Source organism: Phyllobates terribilis, unplaced genomic scaffold (genome assembly GCF_046119375.1).
Source record: "Phyllobates terribilis strain yellow unplaced genomic scaffold, ASM4611937v1 Scaffold_2__4_contigs__length_985480577, whole genome shotgun sequence".
NCBI lineage: Eukaryota > Metazoa > Chordata > Amphibia > Anura > Dendrobatidae > Phyllobates > Phyllobates terribilis.
The window spans coordinates 313,648,387-313,668,201 of record NW_027362762.1 but is presented as its reverse complement, the minus strand read 5'-3'; the positions used below and the strand labels follow the sequence as shown (position 1 = coordinate 313,668,201).

At 46.0% G+C, this 19,815-nt stretch overlaps 1 protein-coding gene across 4 annotated transcripts in view; it reads right to left on the bottom strand.

Moving 5' to 3' along the window:
• The window catches only part of MYO16 (myosin XVI), a 904,557-nt gene that overhangs the window by 364,951 nt on the left and 519,791 nt on the right, over positions 1 to 19,815 (bottom strand). For all 4 annotated transcript variants that reach the window (XM_073664248.1, XM_073664251.1, XM_073664257.1 and 1 more), the window contains exon 21: positions 15,553 to 15,625. In XM_073664248.1, coding sequence (XP_073520349.1) covers positions 15,553 to 15,625 — 73 coding nt within the window. The remainder of the gene's footprint in view (positions 1 to 15,552; positions 15,626 to 19,815) is intronic.

Below are 19,815 nucleotides of genomic sequence, written 5' to 3'. Positions count from 1 at the left end.
GACCGTACAACCGGCAGAGACGGGGAGATCAGTTATGAAGTCCATAGCTATATGCTGCCAGGGGGCAGCGGGTACAGGAAGCGGAAGGAGGCGACCGGCAGGCAGGTGTCTCGGAACTTTGTTGCGGGCACAGGAGACACAGGCAGAAACAAAGTCTATTACGTCCTTGTGCAGGGTAGGCCACCAGTAGTGCCGGGTAATAAGCTGGAGGGTCTTTTTCTGACCGGCGTGGCCAGCCAGTTTAGACGAATGACCCCAGTGTAGGATCCTCTCCCGATCAGGTACCGATACGAACGTCTTACCGGGAGGGAGACGATTTAGGCTCACGGGAGCCACCTGCATTACTCTGGCGGGATCGATGATATGTTTAGGTTCTTCCTCGAGATCAGACACCAGAAAGGATCGGGACAAGGCGTCCGCTTTGATGTTCTTGTCAGCTGGGCGAAAATGTAGAACAAAATCAAAGCGAGCAAAAAACAAGGACCACCGGGCTTGGCGCGGGTTAAGTCTCTGGGCATGCTGGAGGTAAGCCAAGTTCTTGTGGTCAGTGTAAATTATTACCGGATGAAGAGCCCCCTCGAGTAGGTAACGCCACTCCTCCAATGCCAGCTTGTTGGCCAATAACTCTCGGTCTCCTATGGAATAATTGCGCTCAGAAGAGGAGAAGAGTTTGGAGAAGAAGCCGCAAGTTACCATCCTCCCGGAAGATGATTTTTGAGTAAGTACCGCTCCGGCTCCAGAGGAGGAGGCGTCAACTTCCAGGAAGAACTGCTTGTTGCCGTCCGGGCGATGCAGCACCGGGGCGGAAGAGAAGGCCCGTTTTAAGGAAAGAAAGGCCTCCTCTCCTTCGGGCGGCCACTCTTTGGGATTAGTGCCCTTACGGGTGAGTGCGGAAATTGGGGCAGTGCGGGAAGAGAAGTGCGGTATGAAGAGACGGTAGTAGTTGGCGAAGCCCAGGAACCGCTGAATGGCCTTCAACCCCTCCGGTCGGGGCCATTTCTCGATGGCAGACAGTTTCTCTGGATCCATTCGTAGGCCGGTCTGAGAAATAATGTAGCCCAAAAACGGAAGCGAGGTCTGCTCAAAGAGGCACTTCTCATATTTAGCGAAGAGGTGATTCTGCCTGAGCCTGAGCAGGACCTGACGAACGTCCCTCCGGTGAGTCTGGAGATCCGGAGAGAAGACCAAGATGTCGTCCAGGTACACCACTACGCAGGAGTAGAGAAGGTCCCGGAAGATGTCATTGACCAACTCGTGAAAGACGGCAGGAGCGTTACAGAGACCAAAGGGCATTACCAGATATTCATAGTGGCCGTCCCGGGTGTTGAATGCAGTCTTCCATTCCATTCATCCCCTTGACGGATACGGACCAGGCTGTACGCCCCACGGAGGTCCAGTTTGGTGAAGATTCTAGCCCCCCGCAGACGATCAAATAATTCTGGAATGAGCGGAAGGGGGTACTTATTCTTCACCGTGGTTAAGGCCTCTATAGTCTATACAGGGACGGAGAGAGCCGTCCTTCTTTTTTACGAAAAAGAAGCCTGCTCCCGCTAGGGAGGTAGATTTCCGGATGAATCCACTGGCCAAATTCTCCTCAATATATTCGGACATCGACCGGGTCTCAGCAGTGGACAATGGGTAAATACGCCCACGGGGAGGCGTAGTACCGGGTAACAGGTCGATAGGACAGTCGTATGGTCTATGAGGGGGTAATGTCTCTGCCTTCTTTTTATTAAAGACATCAGCAAATGACCAATAGGGAATCGGAAGTCCAGGTAGATTAGTTGGGGTAGGAGAAGGACGGACGGGATGAACAGGAACCAAACAAGTCTTATGACAGTCCTGTCCCCAGCGAAGGACCTCTCCAGTCTGCCAGTCAAGCACGGGTGCATGTCTCTGGAGCCAAGGTAGACCTAGTAAGAGGGCGTGAGAGAGTCCAGGCAGAACATGAAAAGAGATGCTCTCAGAATGCAGCATTCCCACCTGCAGAGTTATGGATTCGGTGATGAGTTCGATGGGACGTGGTAAGAGGCCCCCATCCACGGCAGCGACAGATAATGGTACAGCCAGAAGTTTGGTGGGGATGCGGTATTTTTCTACCAGGGACTGTGAAATAAGATTCCCGGCCGCTCCAGAGTCAAGTTGGGCTAGTTCGAAATAACGATTCTCCCCGCAGATAATTGAGACTGACAGCAGCAGAGATGGAGAGGATTTATTCTTGTCTAGGTCGACCTCTCTGAGCGAACCTAGACACAGGCGTTTCCCGACCTCTCCGGGCAGGTACGGATTCGGTGCTCCTTACTGCCACAGTAGAAGCAGCTCCCCTCGGCACGGCGTAAGTCCTGACGGGTTTTGATCATCTTGGTCTGGTCGACCTGCATAGGCTCAGGAGAGTGTACCTGGGGAGAAACGGAGGGAGTGACGGGTTTCTGAAAAGTAGGAGCTAGACATGGAAACCTCCTCTCACGGGTGACCTCTTTGGCACGCTCCTGGAACCGTAGGTCAATCCGGGTGGCAAGAGTTATTAGGTCATCGAGAGTGGAAGGAATGTCCCGACCGGCGAGTTCATCTTTAATACGGCCGGACAGACCCTCCCAGAAAACAGATACCAGAGCGTCGTTATCCCAGACCAGCTCCGAGGCAAGGGTACGGAACCGTATGGCATATTGGCCCACGGTGAGACTTCCCTGACGGAGGCGTAGCAGAGACGATGCGGATGAGGTCCTCCGTCCGGGTTCATCGAAGACTTTCCGGAAAGCCATGAGAAAGGCAGGCAAGTCGGACACCAGGGGGTCTCCTCTCTCCCATAGAGGATTTAGCCAGGCCAGGGCCTCCCCGGTGAGATGGGACATGATGAAGGCAATTTTGGCCCGGTCGGAGTTAAACTGGTGGGACAGGAGTTCAAAGTGCAGGGTGCACTGATTTATGAAGCCCCGAGCCTGAGCGGAGTCGCCTCTGAAGCGAGGAGGTGCAGAAAGCCGGGGTCCGGGGTAGGATACCATGGTATTGGTGGGCAGCGGAGCTGCCGGACTGCGAGTCATGGCACTGGCGGTGGTTGCTGGTGGAGCAGTCAGAGTGTCCAGGCGAGAATTGACATTCCGCAGGTGACCCAGGATGGACTCCTGTTGGGACCTCTGACGGGACAGTTCATAACACAGGTCCGATAGCGAGGGAGCTTGGGTGCCACCGGGTTCCATGGCCCGAGCAAACTGTAACGGGTCTGGGAGGCGGAACCTCTGAGCTACTATACAAGGGGGCGGTCCTTGTAAGGGAGCGGGTGGCGACCAGGGAAGACGGGCAGGCAGTCACAGCAGGTGACCGGGCAGTCTCTGGGTGAACGGACAGGAGGTCACGGCAAGTGACCGGGGCAGTCTCTGGATGAACGGGCAGGAGGTCACGGCAAGTGACCGGGGCAGTCTCTGGATGAACGGGCAGGAGGTCACGGCAAGTGACCGGGGCAGTCTCTGGGCAAAGAGTTGGTACGACCTGTGACGGCTGAGCCTCCAGGTAGGCTAGCAGGCAGATGGTAGATGTGAGCTCCCAGGTGAGCAGGCGAGAGTCTCTGGATAAGTGGGTGGTCACAGCATGTGACGGCGGAGCCTCCAGGTAGACCAACAGACAGGCAGCAGATGAGCGCTCCCAGGTGAGCGGGCAGGAGTCTCTGGACAGGCGGGTGGTCACAGCACGTGACGGCAGAGCCTCCAGGTAGGCTAGCAGGCAGGTAGCAGATGTGCGCTCCCAGGTGAGCGGGCAAGCTGGTCCTTAGACAGACTGACAGGAGTCGGAAGGCAGACCGTCGGACCTCAGGCTAGCAGGCAGGTAAGCGGAATATCAGGCAGGAATCAGACAGCAAACTGGCAGGAATCTGGCAGGTAACTGGCAGGTAACTGGCAACGGGACCTGAGGGCTGAAGCAGAGTAGTGAACAGTGCAACAACATTGCTCGGGCACCTCCATTTTGGAGGAGGTGCCTTATATATGGTGAAGTCCTCCGGCCGTTTAAGAGGGAGGGAGCGCGCGCGCCCTAAGCACAGTGGCCGGGAAGGAGTGCTCGCTGCCAGCAGAGCGGGAGGAGGACGCCGGGCTCAGAGCAGAGGGGTGAGGGGAACAGCGTCCCTGCCTAGCAGAGGGCAGGGACGCCGACGCTACAATGAGAAGACTTAGATCTAGCACACACAGTATATTGACGCACCCACTTAATGACAACCTTCTCCCATCCAGGCCACCAAAAACTGCGACCCACAAGTCTCTTGGTCTCAGAAATTCCTGGATGACCTGCCAACCGAGACTCATGACACTCAACAAACAAATCTCTCCTAAAGGCCCTAGGCACAAACAACCTCCCATGGGGAGTGTTAGATGGGGCATTCTCCTGTGCTTTAAAAATCTCATCCTCCAAAACGGAGTCCAAAGCAGCAATCACAACACCTTCTTGTAAAATGCTCTCCTCCTCCTCAGCACCGACCATGGGAGAAAAGCTGCGAGACAAAGCATCAGCTTTAACATTCTTGGTACCCGGGATGTAAGTAACGGAAAAATTAAACCGCGAGAAAAAAAGTGCCCACCTAGCCTGACGGGCATTCAAGCGCTTGGCAGCATCAAGATAGATCAGATTTTTATGATCAGTGAAAACCTGAATGGGAAATTCAGCACCTTCCAAGAGATGATGCCAGTGTTCAAATGCAAGTTTAATAGCCAGCAATTCCCGATTACCAATATCGTAATTAAGTTCAGTCTCAGAAAATTTTTTTGAAAAAAAGGCACAGGGATGTACTCCATCCTTGTTTTCCTGAGACAACACCGCACCGACCCCCACAGAAGAAGCATCAACCTCAACCAAAAACGGCTTAGTCACATCAGGCTGCATAAGGATGGGAGCAGAGGTGAACCTCTCCTTTAGAAACACAAAAGCTTCAATGGCCTCAGAAGTCCACTGAACCGTATTAGCACCTTTCCTGGTGAGATCGGTCAGTGGTTTGACAATAATAGAAAATTTTTTTATGAATTTTCTGTAATAATTGGCGAAATCCAAAAACCTCTGTATCGATTTCAAACCAATAGGCCTAGGCCATTCCTGCACAGCTTGAACTTTCACCGGGTCCATCTCAAAACCCTCGCTGGAGATAATGTAGCCCAAAAAACTAATTCTCTGAATAGCGAACTCACATTTCTCCAGCTTAGCAAAAAGCGAATTGTCAATCAATAACTGCAATATCTCCCGTACGCTCCGCCAATGAGACTCCAGATCCGGCGAATAAATCAAAATGTCATCCAAATACACAACCACATTTTTGCCGATCAAAGGTCTAAGGATGTCATTAATAAGATTCTGAAAAAATGCTGGAGCATTGGTAAGACCAAAAGGCATAACCAGATTCTCAAAATGACCCACAGGAGTGTTAAAAGCAGTCTTCCATTCATCACCCTCCTTTATACGCAACAAATTGTATGCCCCCCGGAGATCAATTTTAGAGAACCACTTGGCCCCCACTAACTGGTTAAACAAATCAGGAATCAATGGCAGTGGGTAAGGATTGTGTACAGTAATTTTATTAATCTCACGAAAGTCCAGACAAGGACGTAAACCGCCGTCCTTTTTTTTAACAAAAAAAAATCCAACAGCTACAGGAGACTTGGAAGGCCTAATGTGACCGGCGGCCAAGCTTGTCTGTATGTATTCCTCCAAAGCCTTTCTCTCAGGAATAGTAAGATTAAATAAACGACTTTTAGGAAGAGTCGCTCCAGGGATAAATTCAATGGTACAATCATAGTCTCTATGGGGAGGCAAAATTTGCGATTCCTTCTCAGAAAAAACTTTCCAAAAATCCTGAATAGGTACAGGTAATTCCCCTTTATCCACAGCAGCAATGCGAACGTTACAACACTTGTCATAAAACTTAGGGCTCCAGGACTTAATTTCATTGGTAGACCAATCCAGTACAGGATTGTGCAATTTTAACCAGGGTAACCCCAACACTACTGGAGAAGGCAAATTATTTAATACTACCAAATCCAAATTCTCTTGGTGAATACCATTAATAGTGAGGGGAAATTCACAGACCTTGTGAGTAACACTCTTTAAGGGAGAGCCATTGACAGAAACCACGGCAATAGGGGATGACAAAGGTTTGGGTTTTAATTTAAGTTTTTCCAAGAATCCCCCATCAATCACATTCAGAGTAGAACCACAATCCACAAATACCCGAAATTCAATTAATTCTTCCTGAGCAGTGGTAGTAGCAGAAAGAAGTACACCCTTAGTATTTAAACAGGCTATACGGGCGTAACTGACCTTTTTTTTTTCTTTGTTCATACGAAGCACACAGTTCCTAATGAAATGGTCAGATCCACCGCAATAAAAGCACAAACCTTCAGAAAATCTGCGGTCTTTTTCCTGAGAGCGGGGTGACATCGCCCCAATCTCCATCGGCTCTCCAATGTCAGTACAGACCCTCTCAAGACTTGGAGCTGACATGGCAGAGGATTTACTCTCATTAACCCTTGCACGCAGTCTCCTGTCCACCCGTATAGCTAATTGCATTGCCTCCTGCAAGTTTCCAGGTGAAGAATAAGCAATCAGCAGATCCTTAACCCTTTCACCTAGCCCCGCAAGAAACAAACTTTTCAAAGCTGAATCGTTCCACCCCACCTGAGCAGACCACCGACGGAAGTGAGTACAATAATTTTCCACATTACCTGATCCCAGCCTCAAACGTCTTAATTCAGACTCAGCAGATGAGACACGATTAGGATCATCATACAACAACCCCAAAGCAGAAAAAAAACTATCCACTGATCTAAAGCACGGATCACTAGGTTGGAGAGAAAAGGCCCATCCCTGAGGTTCTTTGCGCAAAAGTGACATTATGAACCCTATGCGCTGTGATTCATCACCAGAGGATCTGGGCCTCAAAAGAAAATACAGCAAACAAGCATTTTTAAAGGAAAAAAAATCTTGTTGTTCACCAAAAAATAGATCAGGCAGACGTACCTTTGGCTCCACAAAATGCGCTCCAGAACAGCTACTCACGTGTTGTTGGAGCTCGGCCACCTCCAGAGAGAGTCCCTGCATGCGTTGAACCAAATCCTGAACCGAGACCATGATGGAAACTGGAGGTCTTTCCTTAGAGAAATTTTTTGGGCTGGACTTACTGTTATGATCTGCTACAAGCACTAAGGAAAGACAGGAGATCTGTCCCTACAATAGAACTAAGCTGGATCCCTACGATGTAACGGGGAACCTGATCCTGCGATCAGACCCGCTAAAGTCCTCGGCTAGTCTGAACGAAGACCTATAGATGTGAGGAAGGGATCCCTACAAGAACTAGGGACTGGGAGCAAGATGGACACCTCCTAGCAGAAATTGTAGCAGAAAAGACAAACAAACAACAAAGAACATAGAGGTCCGAAGACCTAGCAAAACTGACAGAGAAAGGTAACAGAGCACCAAGCTAGCTCAAGAGTAGAAATTACAATGAAGTCCAGCAAGGCCAGGAGGGTGGAGCAGGATTCAATAGGCAAAAAAGGTCATGTGACCAGCAAACTAGAAAAAAACTAACAGGAGAGTTCTAACACTGACAAGCTGGATTGGGCCAGACTTCTCATCACCACCAAATGACAGCAGAGTAACATAAAGTCAAATCCACTGTGTTATTTCGGGAGGTGTATTCCCATGCACCGCTTCACACCCACACATGGGTATATGCTTCCTCATTTCGGCTGTTTTTTGCTCTTATCCTCAGCCTTCACCACCACTATACCACCAGGGTGACCATGGTCCGTGTTGCCAGCATTGCAAGTTCCTCCATTCTAATTTTTGGCAGCTATTGCTTGGAAGGCATAGGCAAAGACTATGGGAGACCCACTCCCCAAAAATGGGAATAATGTTTTTAATATGCTGTACTGCATGGCTCTTGTAAGGGGCATTAAAATCGTCTTGTTAAGCTACTGTGACCTCCACGTCTCTTCCAAGGGGCATTAAAACCATCTTGTTAAGCTACTGCGACCTCCACCACTTTTCTAAGGGGCATTGATATTGTTTTTTTATTCCACTGCGACCTCCACCATTCTTCCAAGGGGCATTAAAACAGTCTTGTTAAGCTACTGCAACCTCCAACACTTCTCCAAGGGGCATTAAAAACGTCTTGTTAAGCTACTGCGACCTCCACGTCTCTTCCAAGGGGCATTAAAACCGTCTTGTTAAGCTATTGCGACCTCCACCACTTTTCCAAGGGGCATTAAAACCGTCTTGTTAAGCTACTGCGACCTCCGCGTCTCTTCCAAGGGGCATTAAAACCGTCTTGTTAAGCTACTGTGACCTCTACGTCTCTTCCAAGGGGCATTAAAACCATCTTGTTAAGCTACTGCGACCTCCACCACTCTTTCAAGGGGCATTGATATTTTCTTTTTATTCCACTGCGACCTCCACCATTCTTCCAAGGGGCATTAAAACCGTCTTCTTAAGCTACTGCGACCTCCAACACTTCTCCAAGGGGCATTAAACTGCCTTGTTAAGCTACTGCGACCACCACCACTTTTAAAAGGGGCATTAAAACCGTCTTGTTAAGCTACTGCGACCTCCACCACTTTTCCAAGGGGCATTAAAACCATCTTGTTAAGCTACTGCGACCTCCACCACTTTTCCAAGGGGCATTAAAACCGTCTTGTTAAGCTACTGCGACCTCCACGTCTCTTCCAAGGGGCATTAAAACCGTCTTGTCAAGCTACTGCGACCTTCACGTTTCTTCCAAGGGGCATTAAAACCGTCTTGTTAAGCTACTGTGACCTCCACGTCTCTTCCAAGGGGCATTAACACCGTCTTGTCAAGCTACTGCGACCTTCACGTTTCTTCCAAGGGGCATTAAAACCGTCTTGTTTAGCTACTGCGACCTCCACCACTCTTCCAAGGGGCATTGAAATGTTGTTTATAATTACCTCTAACCTCCACGACTCTTCCAACAGGCATTGCATTTCCTCCTAATTTTAGTCAGCTTTTGCTTTTCAATGCATAGGCGAACACTAAGGGAGACCCACTCCCCAATAATGGGTAGAAGGTTTTTAGCATGCTGTAATCCACGTCTGTTTCAAGGGGCATTGCAGTTCCTCATAATTTGGAAAGCCTTCCATTCACTGCTTAGGCCAACAGTGCACAGGAGACCCAGTTGCTATAAATGGAAAAAACAGTTTAGTTAAGGCCCTCTGACCTCCATGTCACTTCCAAGTGGCATTGGAGTGCCTCAAAATTTTTGGTAGGCATTGCACTCACTGTATGCCCTATAATTGTGTAGCCGAACCGCTCCTTTTGGTACAGAAACATATCCAACAAGAAATGCGTGGTTGACTGGCCTGATATTGATGTGAATGGTCCCTGTTCCTCCTGCTCTTTCTCCTTTGCCACCATCTCATTCATCATTCATCAACTGAAGCTTTGTTTTAACAGGAGTCAAATAACTGGGATAGTAGCAGGAAAACATCCAGCAATCCTCAGAGGAGGTAGGATATGCGCCAAAACGCTGACCACATCAGGCCTAGCCGCTACTACATACATGCGCTTGCATTCCAAGGAACAGAAAGCTAAGGAGATGGATGGCCTCATGATCATGAATAATGTACTCGTTGTGTAGGAGGCCAACCACTGCTGGTGTCTACCTTCTGAACTTTGTGTTGAAGCCTGATTGACCAAGGACCCGCAATCCTCTATGTCTGGAGGACGTGTTGCATCCCAGTGTCCAACTGTGTCCTGGCTTCCACAATATTAACCCAGTGTGAAGGCGTCAGTCAGATGGACCATCCCTGGCCACATTCACTTGTCCATGTGTTTGTGGTTAGGCTGTCCTTCAAATAGGGGCGGCTGGGGACCATTTATGGACACCCGGCCGCCCCCAGGCGGCTGGGGTCCATGTGTGGGCACCCGGCCGCGGGGTGGCTGGGGACCGAGAATGGACAACCGGCCGCCCCCTGGTGGCTGGGGACCAAGCGTGGACACCCCGTCGCCGGGCGGCTGGGGACTGAGTATGGATACCAGGCCGCCGACGCAGTCATGACATAGTGGCCGGCGTCTGCCTCCACATGCCTAAAAGGCCCAATTTCAAGTGCAAACAAGCTAGCAGTATGGTATTGCAGCCTGGGAGTGGGCGGGTGGCAGGCTGCACACTTACGCTTGCATTCCAAGAAAACAAAGCAGATCCTAACTTCTATCATCATTATCATGCTCCTCACCTTGGCACTCTCAACTTCCCTGATGGAGAAGCCAGGGCCCACTGGAGGAGTCTGGTTCTCTGGTGGGCTCGTCCAATGCTGCCCTAAAGCAGGCCAGGCTAAGAAAAGTGTGGGGGAAGTTCCCAGGAGAAATAGGGGCAGCTGGGGACAGTTTATGGACACCCGGCCGCCCCCTGGCGGCTGGGGACCAAGAGTGGACACCTGGCCGCCAGGTGGCTGGAGACTGAGTATGGATACCAGGCCTCTGACGCAGCCATGACGTGGTGGCCAGATTCCGCCTCCACATGCCTAAAAGGCCCAATTTCAAGTACATGCAAGCAGTATGGTATTGCAGCCTGGGGGTGGGTGGGTGGCAGGCTGCATACTTGCGCTTGCATTGCAAGGAATGGGGGAGGTACAATTGAACACTGCCCTGGGACAAGGACTTGCACGGGGATAGTTGCAAGTCTGCATCTTCTGATGCGGCAAGGATCACTTCTGATGGGCACACTTTTAGGCAGTGACCTGGGTGTCAGAGATGCTTCCAGGGGTCTTCCCCATGCTGTTCCCATGTCTTTTCAGCACTGTATGCATGTGTCACACAGCGCATGGCCAGATAAAGTTGTAAAAAGTTAAAATGACATTTCCCGGTGAATGCATTTGTCACGGTTGAAAGCAATACAAAAGTGCAAAAATGCATAAAAAATGCTACTTGTGAACATAGCCCAAGGTGTGGAGGAGTATTTTTGTTTTTGGTTATTTATTTTACCTTATACACAAGTCTTTACCCTGGAAAGGAAGTTCCTTAACATATTTCACAGTTAAACCGTTTCACTTTCGTTTTTGAGCGTTTTATTGTGAGCCCCTAAAAGTGGCTTAATACCTTGGACCACTTTGTTGACAGCAGTGACCTGGGGATCAGAAATGCTTCCTGGGGCGATCCCCATGCTGTCCCCATGTCATTTGAACACTGTCACTATCGTTTTGGGCACATTTTAGGCTTTCTACAGACTGCCGGGGGTGCCGCCGCAAAAATGCTCGGGTCTCCCATAGACTAACATTGGGCTTGTTGCTCGGGTCGAGCACCCGAGTATCATGGTGAGCTCGGCCCGAGCTTCGAGCACCTGAGCATTTTAGTGCTCGCTCAACACTAGTTCTTAGCAATAAAAAATCTTCATAATTAACACAGCAAGATATGTTTTCCCATTCCAGCACTTTTAAAAATTGTTTTTATTTGTGTTTGGCAAAATCATCTGGTGGAATTCTTCCCTCAGTCACGGGGCAGCGGTAGTTGATCCCAAAAACCGCTTTAGTAGCTGTGGCTCACACAACTTACAGGATTTGGGAATGTTTAGCTTGCAAAAGAGAAGACTGAGAGGAGACTTAATAGATGTCTAGAAATATCTCAAGGGCTGTCACACTGTAGAGGGATCAGCTTTAGTCTGTGTGCCCACGATGCATTTTTTAAGCGTTTCCGCAGCAGCAAAGACGCTGCAGAAATGCTTAAAAAATGCATGGTAGAAGGCCTGCCATGTTCCCCAATGATAATCCGCATGTGCTGTGCACATGCTGTGGAAATTTCCGCTGCGGATTATCATTGCGGAAAAAAACGCAGCACTACCAATTATTTTGCGGAAGTGCTGCGTTTTCACCGCCATTTACTTGCATAAGAACGCATGGATTACGCATCACTGTGTATGTAGATGCGGAATCCATGCGTTCCAATGTGCGGATGGTACCCAGGTCAAGAGGAGAGGAGACTCTCCTCTGGACCCGGGTACCATAGAAACTGTGAAAAAAAGAATAAAATAAAAAATAAATATTATACTTACCTTCTGGCGGCCCCCGGTGCGCTCCTCCTGTCATGCCGGCAAATCGCGATGGACTGAAGGACCTGCGCTGACGTCATAGTCATGTGACGGGTCACGCGACGCTGACGTCAGCAGGTCCTCCAGTGCAGTGTACTGTGATCTGCTGGCAGTCAGCACCGAGTGAAGCAAGACACCGGGGGCCATCGGAAGGTAAGTATAGATTTATTTTTTATTTTTTTACATTCTCTCTGGTCAAACTATATAAATCTATGCCGGTTGCATGGATTTATATAGTGTGAACAAGTTGTCAAGCACTTTCCAAGTGATGCAAAAATCGCTTGGAAAGTGCTTGTCAACCCGCATGCGGAAATGCATGTGAGAACGCTTCACATCCGCATGTCCCTGGCAGGAAAAAGCATGTACAATCCGCATGCGTTTTTTTCTGCCAGGGGAGATACAGAAACGCTCAGGAAAAATCCGAAGCATTTCTGCATCGTGGGCACATAGCTTTATTATCATTTGCACAAAGAAAGACTAGAAGCAGCAGGATGAAACTTAAAGGGAGAAGATAAAGAGTAAATATTAGAAAAAACTTTTTGACAATGAGGGCAATTAATGAGTGGAACAGGCTGCCACGATAGGTGGTGAGTTCTCCTTCAATGTCTTCAAATAGAGGCTGGGAAGACATCTCTGAGATGGTTTAATGAATCCTGCATTGAGCAGGGGGCTGGACCAGATGACCCTGGAGGTCCCCTCCAACTCTAACATTCTATGTTTCTAAGTTTATTTATTATGCATGTCTTATACAGGATATTCCGCAGTGCTTTACAGACATTATCATTATTGTCCCCATTGGGGCTCACAATCTAGATTTCCTATCAGTATGTCTTTGGCATGTGGGAGGAAACCAGAGGAAACCCACGCAAACACGAGGAGATCATGCAAACTCCTTGCAGATGTTGTCCTTGGTGGGATTTGAACCCACGAACCCCAGTGCTGTAAAGCAACAGCGCTAACCACTGAGCCACCATGCTGCCCAAGTGAGCACAACTGATTATTTGCCACCCTCCTTCATTAGGGTTTTACCCTATTTATGCTCTTGTTTCCCCTATAGTTCCCGTCTTCAAAAAAGAAAAGTTGTGAATCACACCAACTTGGATAACAAGACTAGATTAACATACAATGAAAAAAGGGCCTGGAACAGAGAGGTGCTGGAACAAAAAAAAAAGTAGAAAAATTATGCTATATTCAGGAGAAAGGCAGCATTTAGATCACTTAAAATAATTAAATATTGTAAGACGGCCGCCGGTCAGGTCATTGAGGGGAGATATGTATCACCCAGGTTGGTAGCTTCGGTGATGTAAAACCAGGAAAGCAAGCTCCAGCACACATAGTGCTTTGAGGGTAAATAGGGCGTATCAGGGCCAGTTTTTACAAGCAGTCATAAGAGTTGGGAGGGATTGGCTGCTTACATATCCCCCCCCCAGGGAGTATATATAAAATGGAGACTGAGTGTCTCATTTGTGGTCTGTGTCTGGAGATGTGTGCATCTCCAGAGTGTTGGTCTGTGTTAGGACCTAAGGACTGGACTCTAACATGAGCGGGCGAACCTGCAACGTTGTGTGGACATTTTACGTTGTGTTTCCACTTTGTGCTGGAAAAGGCTGTGTTTTTGTTTTGCTTCCTGAACGGTTTATGTTGTTTAATAAACCAGCCTGAATTTCACTGAAAATGCTTCTGTGCCTACCTCAACCGCAGCCGAGTGAGTACCAAACCCTACAATATTTCTAAGAAGTGATGGGTCTTTAATGGTTCTTTTATAGAGTTCTAGCTTCTATAGTTTTACAGTACATGAAACAATACATATTAAAATGGCCACCTAGAGAAAATCATATTGGAAAAACACTGCTGACCAAAAAAAAAAGTCACAAAAATTCAACAAACGGAAATGCATTGCATGTCATATCTCTAAAAAAAAAAAAGCTGATATTAAAAAAAAATGAAAAACACAGCCTGTGAAACCATCCAAAACATGAGTGTAGATGATGCAGATTTTTGGAGTGGATTCTGCAGCGGAAATCTGCAATGAAATGTGTAGAGGAGGTTTTAAAAATCTAGTTTACATGAAGCAGAAAAAAATGCTGGCCATCTTGTCACTCTCCACAAGGAGTAACATTACTCTTTGCAGTGCAAAAGGTCTAAGGATGAAATTTGCACCAAATCTGAAGCAAACCATCTGAGACAAAATCTGTATTTAACACATGCTGTAGGAGTCCTGCTGATTGTCCTCTGATATGCAGGAAATTGCCGCTAGACATACTGTAAAATGCGTTCAATCTAATTTTTTTTTGTAAATATACAAAAATATTCCCAATAAGGTAGTAAGAGACCTGGAAACATGGTTTGCATACTGCCAAACCTTCTTGTCCATTCTCTGCCGCCTAGCTCAGAGCCAAATTGGCATTGTTTTGTGACACACAGTAGCAGACACACAGCCTGATAACCCTCTAAAATATCTAGGCAGTTGGGCAATCTATCCTAGCAGCCAGACTGTCTTATATGACTTGACTGTAATGTTTCTGTGCTGACAATAGAGGTGAAAAACAATTTAGCCAAAGTCAAGCCATGCCTTTTATTAGTTGCAAATTTTAAGCAAAGAAAAGTTGTAGATACGTTTGATAATGGGGATTCCAGGTAAAATGGCCAAGTAAAATGGCAAAAAATTACATTTAAAATCCCGCAACCCGACCTCCTAGTTCCAAAGTCCCCCTTTGGACTTCATTTACATCACTGCAGCAATGATGTGTAGTCATGATCATCTGCCTTGGCAATGTATGACAATGGCATATCATTGGTGCAATATTGTAAACACTGATCAGCAGGGCAACACGAGTCCAAGTGACCGAGAGATTGACAGGTGAATAAATTATATGCAATTTGGACTTTTTTAAATAGTCATTTAGATATGGATGGCTTTCTTAATGCATGCAGTATGACAATGACATGATTTCACCGATGACAGGTAATTGTTGGCAATCGTTCTGCTAAGTATTTTGTTTGCATATGTTGGGACTATGTTCATAACACTCTGAAGTTCTAAAGAAAACTAACACATCTTCCTAATTTAAAAAAACAATCAAAATGACACCATTGTCTCAGAAGATGGAAATTACTAAGTGTATTTGCATACATTTTACTGCAATTTCTCTTTTTTTCTCCATTTATTGCATAACTAAACCAGCCTATAATGTAGATAAAACTTGGCACTCTTAAGGGTTGCAGCGAATGAAAAGCTTGTTTATAAACCAACTTTTCATTCACTGCAACCCTTTTGAGTGCCCAGTTTTATCTACATGATCTATGGGTTGGAACCCTACTTGGACACATTTTCGCATATGAGGAGTGCCATATATATCTCTCTATACTAAATCAGCCTATAAATTGCGTGCTAAAGGGTGACATAAACGCTAACCAAACATTTGTTCCATCATTTATTGAATGAACAGTTTTCTCATCTTAGTATAAGAATATCAAAACAAACCTACCTGTTCATATGAATTTTTCTGAAAGTCCTCAAAGCCAAACATATCCAAAATTCCAATTGTGAGGTGAGGATAGCTAAACATAGGGAAATCAGGTTACTTAATCAACAATGTAAATGATTTCATGGGGAAATGCTAACAAAAATTAAATATAATTTCAAAATATAAATTTCATGAACAAATAGTATAAAAATATGTAACACTGGATCATAAACATTTCAGAGGGAGGCAGAACTTGGGCATGAGTTCTATTAAAGGGGATGTTATACCAATATTAAATAAAAATAATTTATATATTTTTTAAATTGCATACCGGCCACTCCATCTGAATAGCTATTTAACATAAAGATCTACTGTACATTAGCTAGGTATAACTTATCCCCTATCTGTTCTATATTTCTACATGTCGTTATCAAATGAGGAGAAATGTAATAAGTCATTGTCTAGCCCACTAGGAGAAATCAATTGAAATTCCATTTACACATACCTGGTGCCATGACATTTTTAAATTTTAATCCTGTGATAAAAAGAACCTACACAAATTACAGGAGACACATATAGGCTGGAAATAGCCCTCTGGAGAGCAGGTGACTTACTCAGTGGGTTCATCGATATCACCACCCATCAATGCCACCATCAGCACCATTAAGCCAGTTTCACAAGTCCTGATTTTTCCGGTACCGGAAAAACCTGTACCAGAGACATCCGTGTCCGTGTGTGGCAACCGTGTGGAAACTGTGTGGCAACCGTGTGCCGCATCAAGAGCACACGTAGCGGCAGTTTACAGTTAGCGCTGTTCCCAAGCGTCGGGTGCTAAACGCTGCCCTCATCATTGTCCTTTGCTCATGCTGTGATCAGCATGATCAAGGGACAATGTTGGGAGTAGTATTAGTCTGCTCCCGCTGTGTCCATGTGTAAAAATAAGAATAAAATAATAATATCCTTATACTCACCTGTCCGGAGATGTCCCCCTCTGTAATCCATCTGACCGCTGATGCTGAGGAGCCGTGGAGAATGAGCCACTCCAGCAAGTGGGCCCCGGAGCTGCACTGAGCTCAGGAGCAGTGTCCTGTCCTGTCGCTGGAGCGGTTCATTCTCCCCGGCTCCTCGGAATCAGCGGCCAGAGGATTACAGTGGGACATCTCCTGATAGGTAAGTATAAAAATGTTATTATTTCATTCTTATTTTTACACATGGACACTGCGGGAGCAGACTACTACTCTTAACATTGTCTCTTGCTCGTGATGATTACAGCGCAAGCAAGGGACAATGATGAGGGCAGCGTTCAGCACCCGGCGCTTGGGAACAGCGCTAATTGTACACTGATTCCCAGGCATCGGTATGTGTCACACTGATGACACACAAATGTCATCTGTGAATGTTCAGCGTGGGACATTTTGCGGACCGTGCAGCGTGTAAAAAACGGAAATGTCTACATATGGAGCACATGGACACACGGTCCGTGGAAACACACTGGCTTGTGCTCAGACCCATAGATTTGAATTGGTCTGCATGTGTCAGTGTCTCCAGTATGTGTTGAAATTGTCACCACACCTATCAGACACACTGACGTGTGAAAGAGCTCTTAGGGTGGATACATGACAGTTGTTGAATTATTTGCTGTGGATTTGCAACAAACACAAAAATGTTACAACCTGCTCAAAGAAAGAGGGATAGTCTAGATTCATCGTCTTGAGGCACTACAAGAATTAGCAACACTAACAGGGACAAAAGTGAAGAGACAATTAACCCATCACCCCAGAGTGATTTTCCATATTTTTTGTTTTTTACTCCCCTTCTTTCAAGAGCCATAACTTTTTTATTTTTCCGTCAATATAGCCATATGAAGGCTTGTTTTTGCAGGTTGAGATGGAATTTTGAAAGACACCATTGATTTTACCACATAGTGTACTGGAAAATGGTCAAAAATTCGAAGTGTGTTGAGATTGCAAATAAAGTGCAATTTTACAATTATTGTGATTTGAACTTTTGTCTTTCATTTTTTCATATTTTTTAATTTTTTAACTTTTCACTATATTTAAAAGTCCCCTTAGGGGACTTGAAGTTGTGATCATTTGATCGCCTGTACTATACATAGCAGTGCTAATTTAGCACTGCTATGTATAGTGAAAATCACAATTTCCTCTGAACACAGCCTGTCTTTCACAGGAGTATTGTAATGACAGATACGGGAGTCATCAGCTGACCCCCAACTGTCATGGCAACCCATCTGCACCCCGCGATTACGTCATGGGCGCACCAATGGGATTGTGGAATGACGTGCTCCCTGATGGTACGTGTTAAATGCCGCTGTCAGAGATGGACAGCGGAATCTAACAGCACTGCTCTCCCTGCGGCTGTTAAAGGCTCATGATTAGAGATGAGTGAACCCGAACATTTAAGTTCAGGGTTCATACCGGACAGTTAGTGTCCGGGCGCTAAATGTCGACTTCTCCCAGAGGTCTGTTGTAAAGTGCAGAGTTCAGCCACCATATGTGGGGAAATATGCACGCCGAGTCCGCATCAAAGACAGGGACACGACTTTTCATGTACATGAGGGTCAAAAGCCGTGAAGGGATTAAAAAGGAGATTTACTCCATGGAAATAAAGAAACATCCCTTGAAAATCAGGAATCTTGGATGGAATTATATTTAAATATCAATGAGTTGAAAAGTGACTTTTATGATTTTTACAAAGAGAATTACTCAAGAGTTTGCTACAACAGTGGCCTGACAAATTAGAACACGTTCAAACCTTTGTGCTTTAGGGAGATAAGCCACAGTAGTCTCCTTCGCTCTCTCCATTTAGAACACATGCGTGCTCGGCTGTATGAATTTATAAGTATTGGAAAATCGGAGGGATTAGCTATTAACTAAATATGCATTCAGACAAGAGCTATAAGAGTTTGTTTTTACTTTTGAGCACAACAGTATGTACAGTACATAGTCTATAGACAGTGAGCTGCTTATCACAGGAAGGGGTGGAGTTGGAATAGCATTCACCCGCTGCTGTAGCAGCTGCAGTCCAGACAATGATAATCACCAGGTGATAAAACCTTCAGCGTAAGTAAACAACAGCACACAGCCTGACACGTGACACATGATTGAAATCTGTGTATAACCCCTGAATCACTTGGTCCTCAGATTACATTCTAACAACCTGATGATAGATTCTCTTTAATAAGTATCACAAGGGCCTTGGGCAGTTAGCTTATCTTGTGATGCTTTTACATCAAGATGACTGAGTAGGCATTGCTACTGTGTCTACATGATTGACAGTCATATGTTTGCAGGATTTGAGATATCTCAAATCCCAGCAGCTAACCCTCAGAAGTTTTGCCCACTCCCTCACTTGCAGATGTCAGCTGACTCTCCCCTTTAACCCTTTCGCACCAGAGCCTGTTTTCGCCTTCGTGACCAGGCCAATTTTTTCAATTCTGACCACTGTCACTTTATGAGGTGATAGCTCTGGAACGCTTCAACAGATCGCCCTGATTCTGAGAATGATTTTTTGTGACATCTTGTACTTCATGATAGTAGTAAAATTTCTTCGATAAGACTTGCGTTTATTTGTGAAAAAAATCGGAAATTTGGCGAAAATGTTTAAATTTTTTCAATTTTCAAACTTTGAATTTTCATGACCTTAAATCAGAGAGATATGTCACACAAAATAGTTAATAAATAACATTTCCCACATGTCTATTGTACATCAGCACCATTTTGGAACCAAATTTTTTTTTTGCTAGGAAGTTATAGGGGTTAAAAGTTGACCAACAAAATTTACAAAACCATTTTTTTAGGGAGCACATCTTATTTGAAGTGACTTTGAGGGGCCTTTATGACAGAAAATACCTAAAATTGACACCATTCTAAAAACTTCACCCCTCAAGGTGCTCAAAACCACACTCAAGAAGTTTATTAACCCTTTAGGTGCTTCACAGGAATTTTTGGAATGTGGAAGAAAACAATGAACATTTAACTTTTTTTTCACAAAAATGTTACTTTAGACCCAATTTTTTTATTTTCACAGGGGTAACAAGAAAAAATGGACTAATTGTAGTGCAATTTCTCCTGAGCACGCTGAAACCCCATATGTGAGGGAAAACCACTGTTTGGGCACATTACAGGGTTCGGAAGGGAAGGAGCGCCATTTGACTTTTTGAATGTAAAATTAGTTTCAATAATTAGCGGACGCCATGTTGCATTTGGGGAGCCCCTGATGTGCCTAAGCAGTGGAAACCCCCCACAAGTGATACCATTTTGTAAA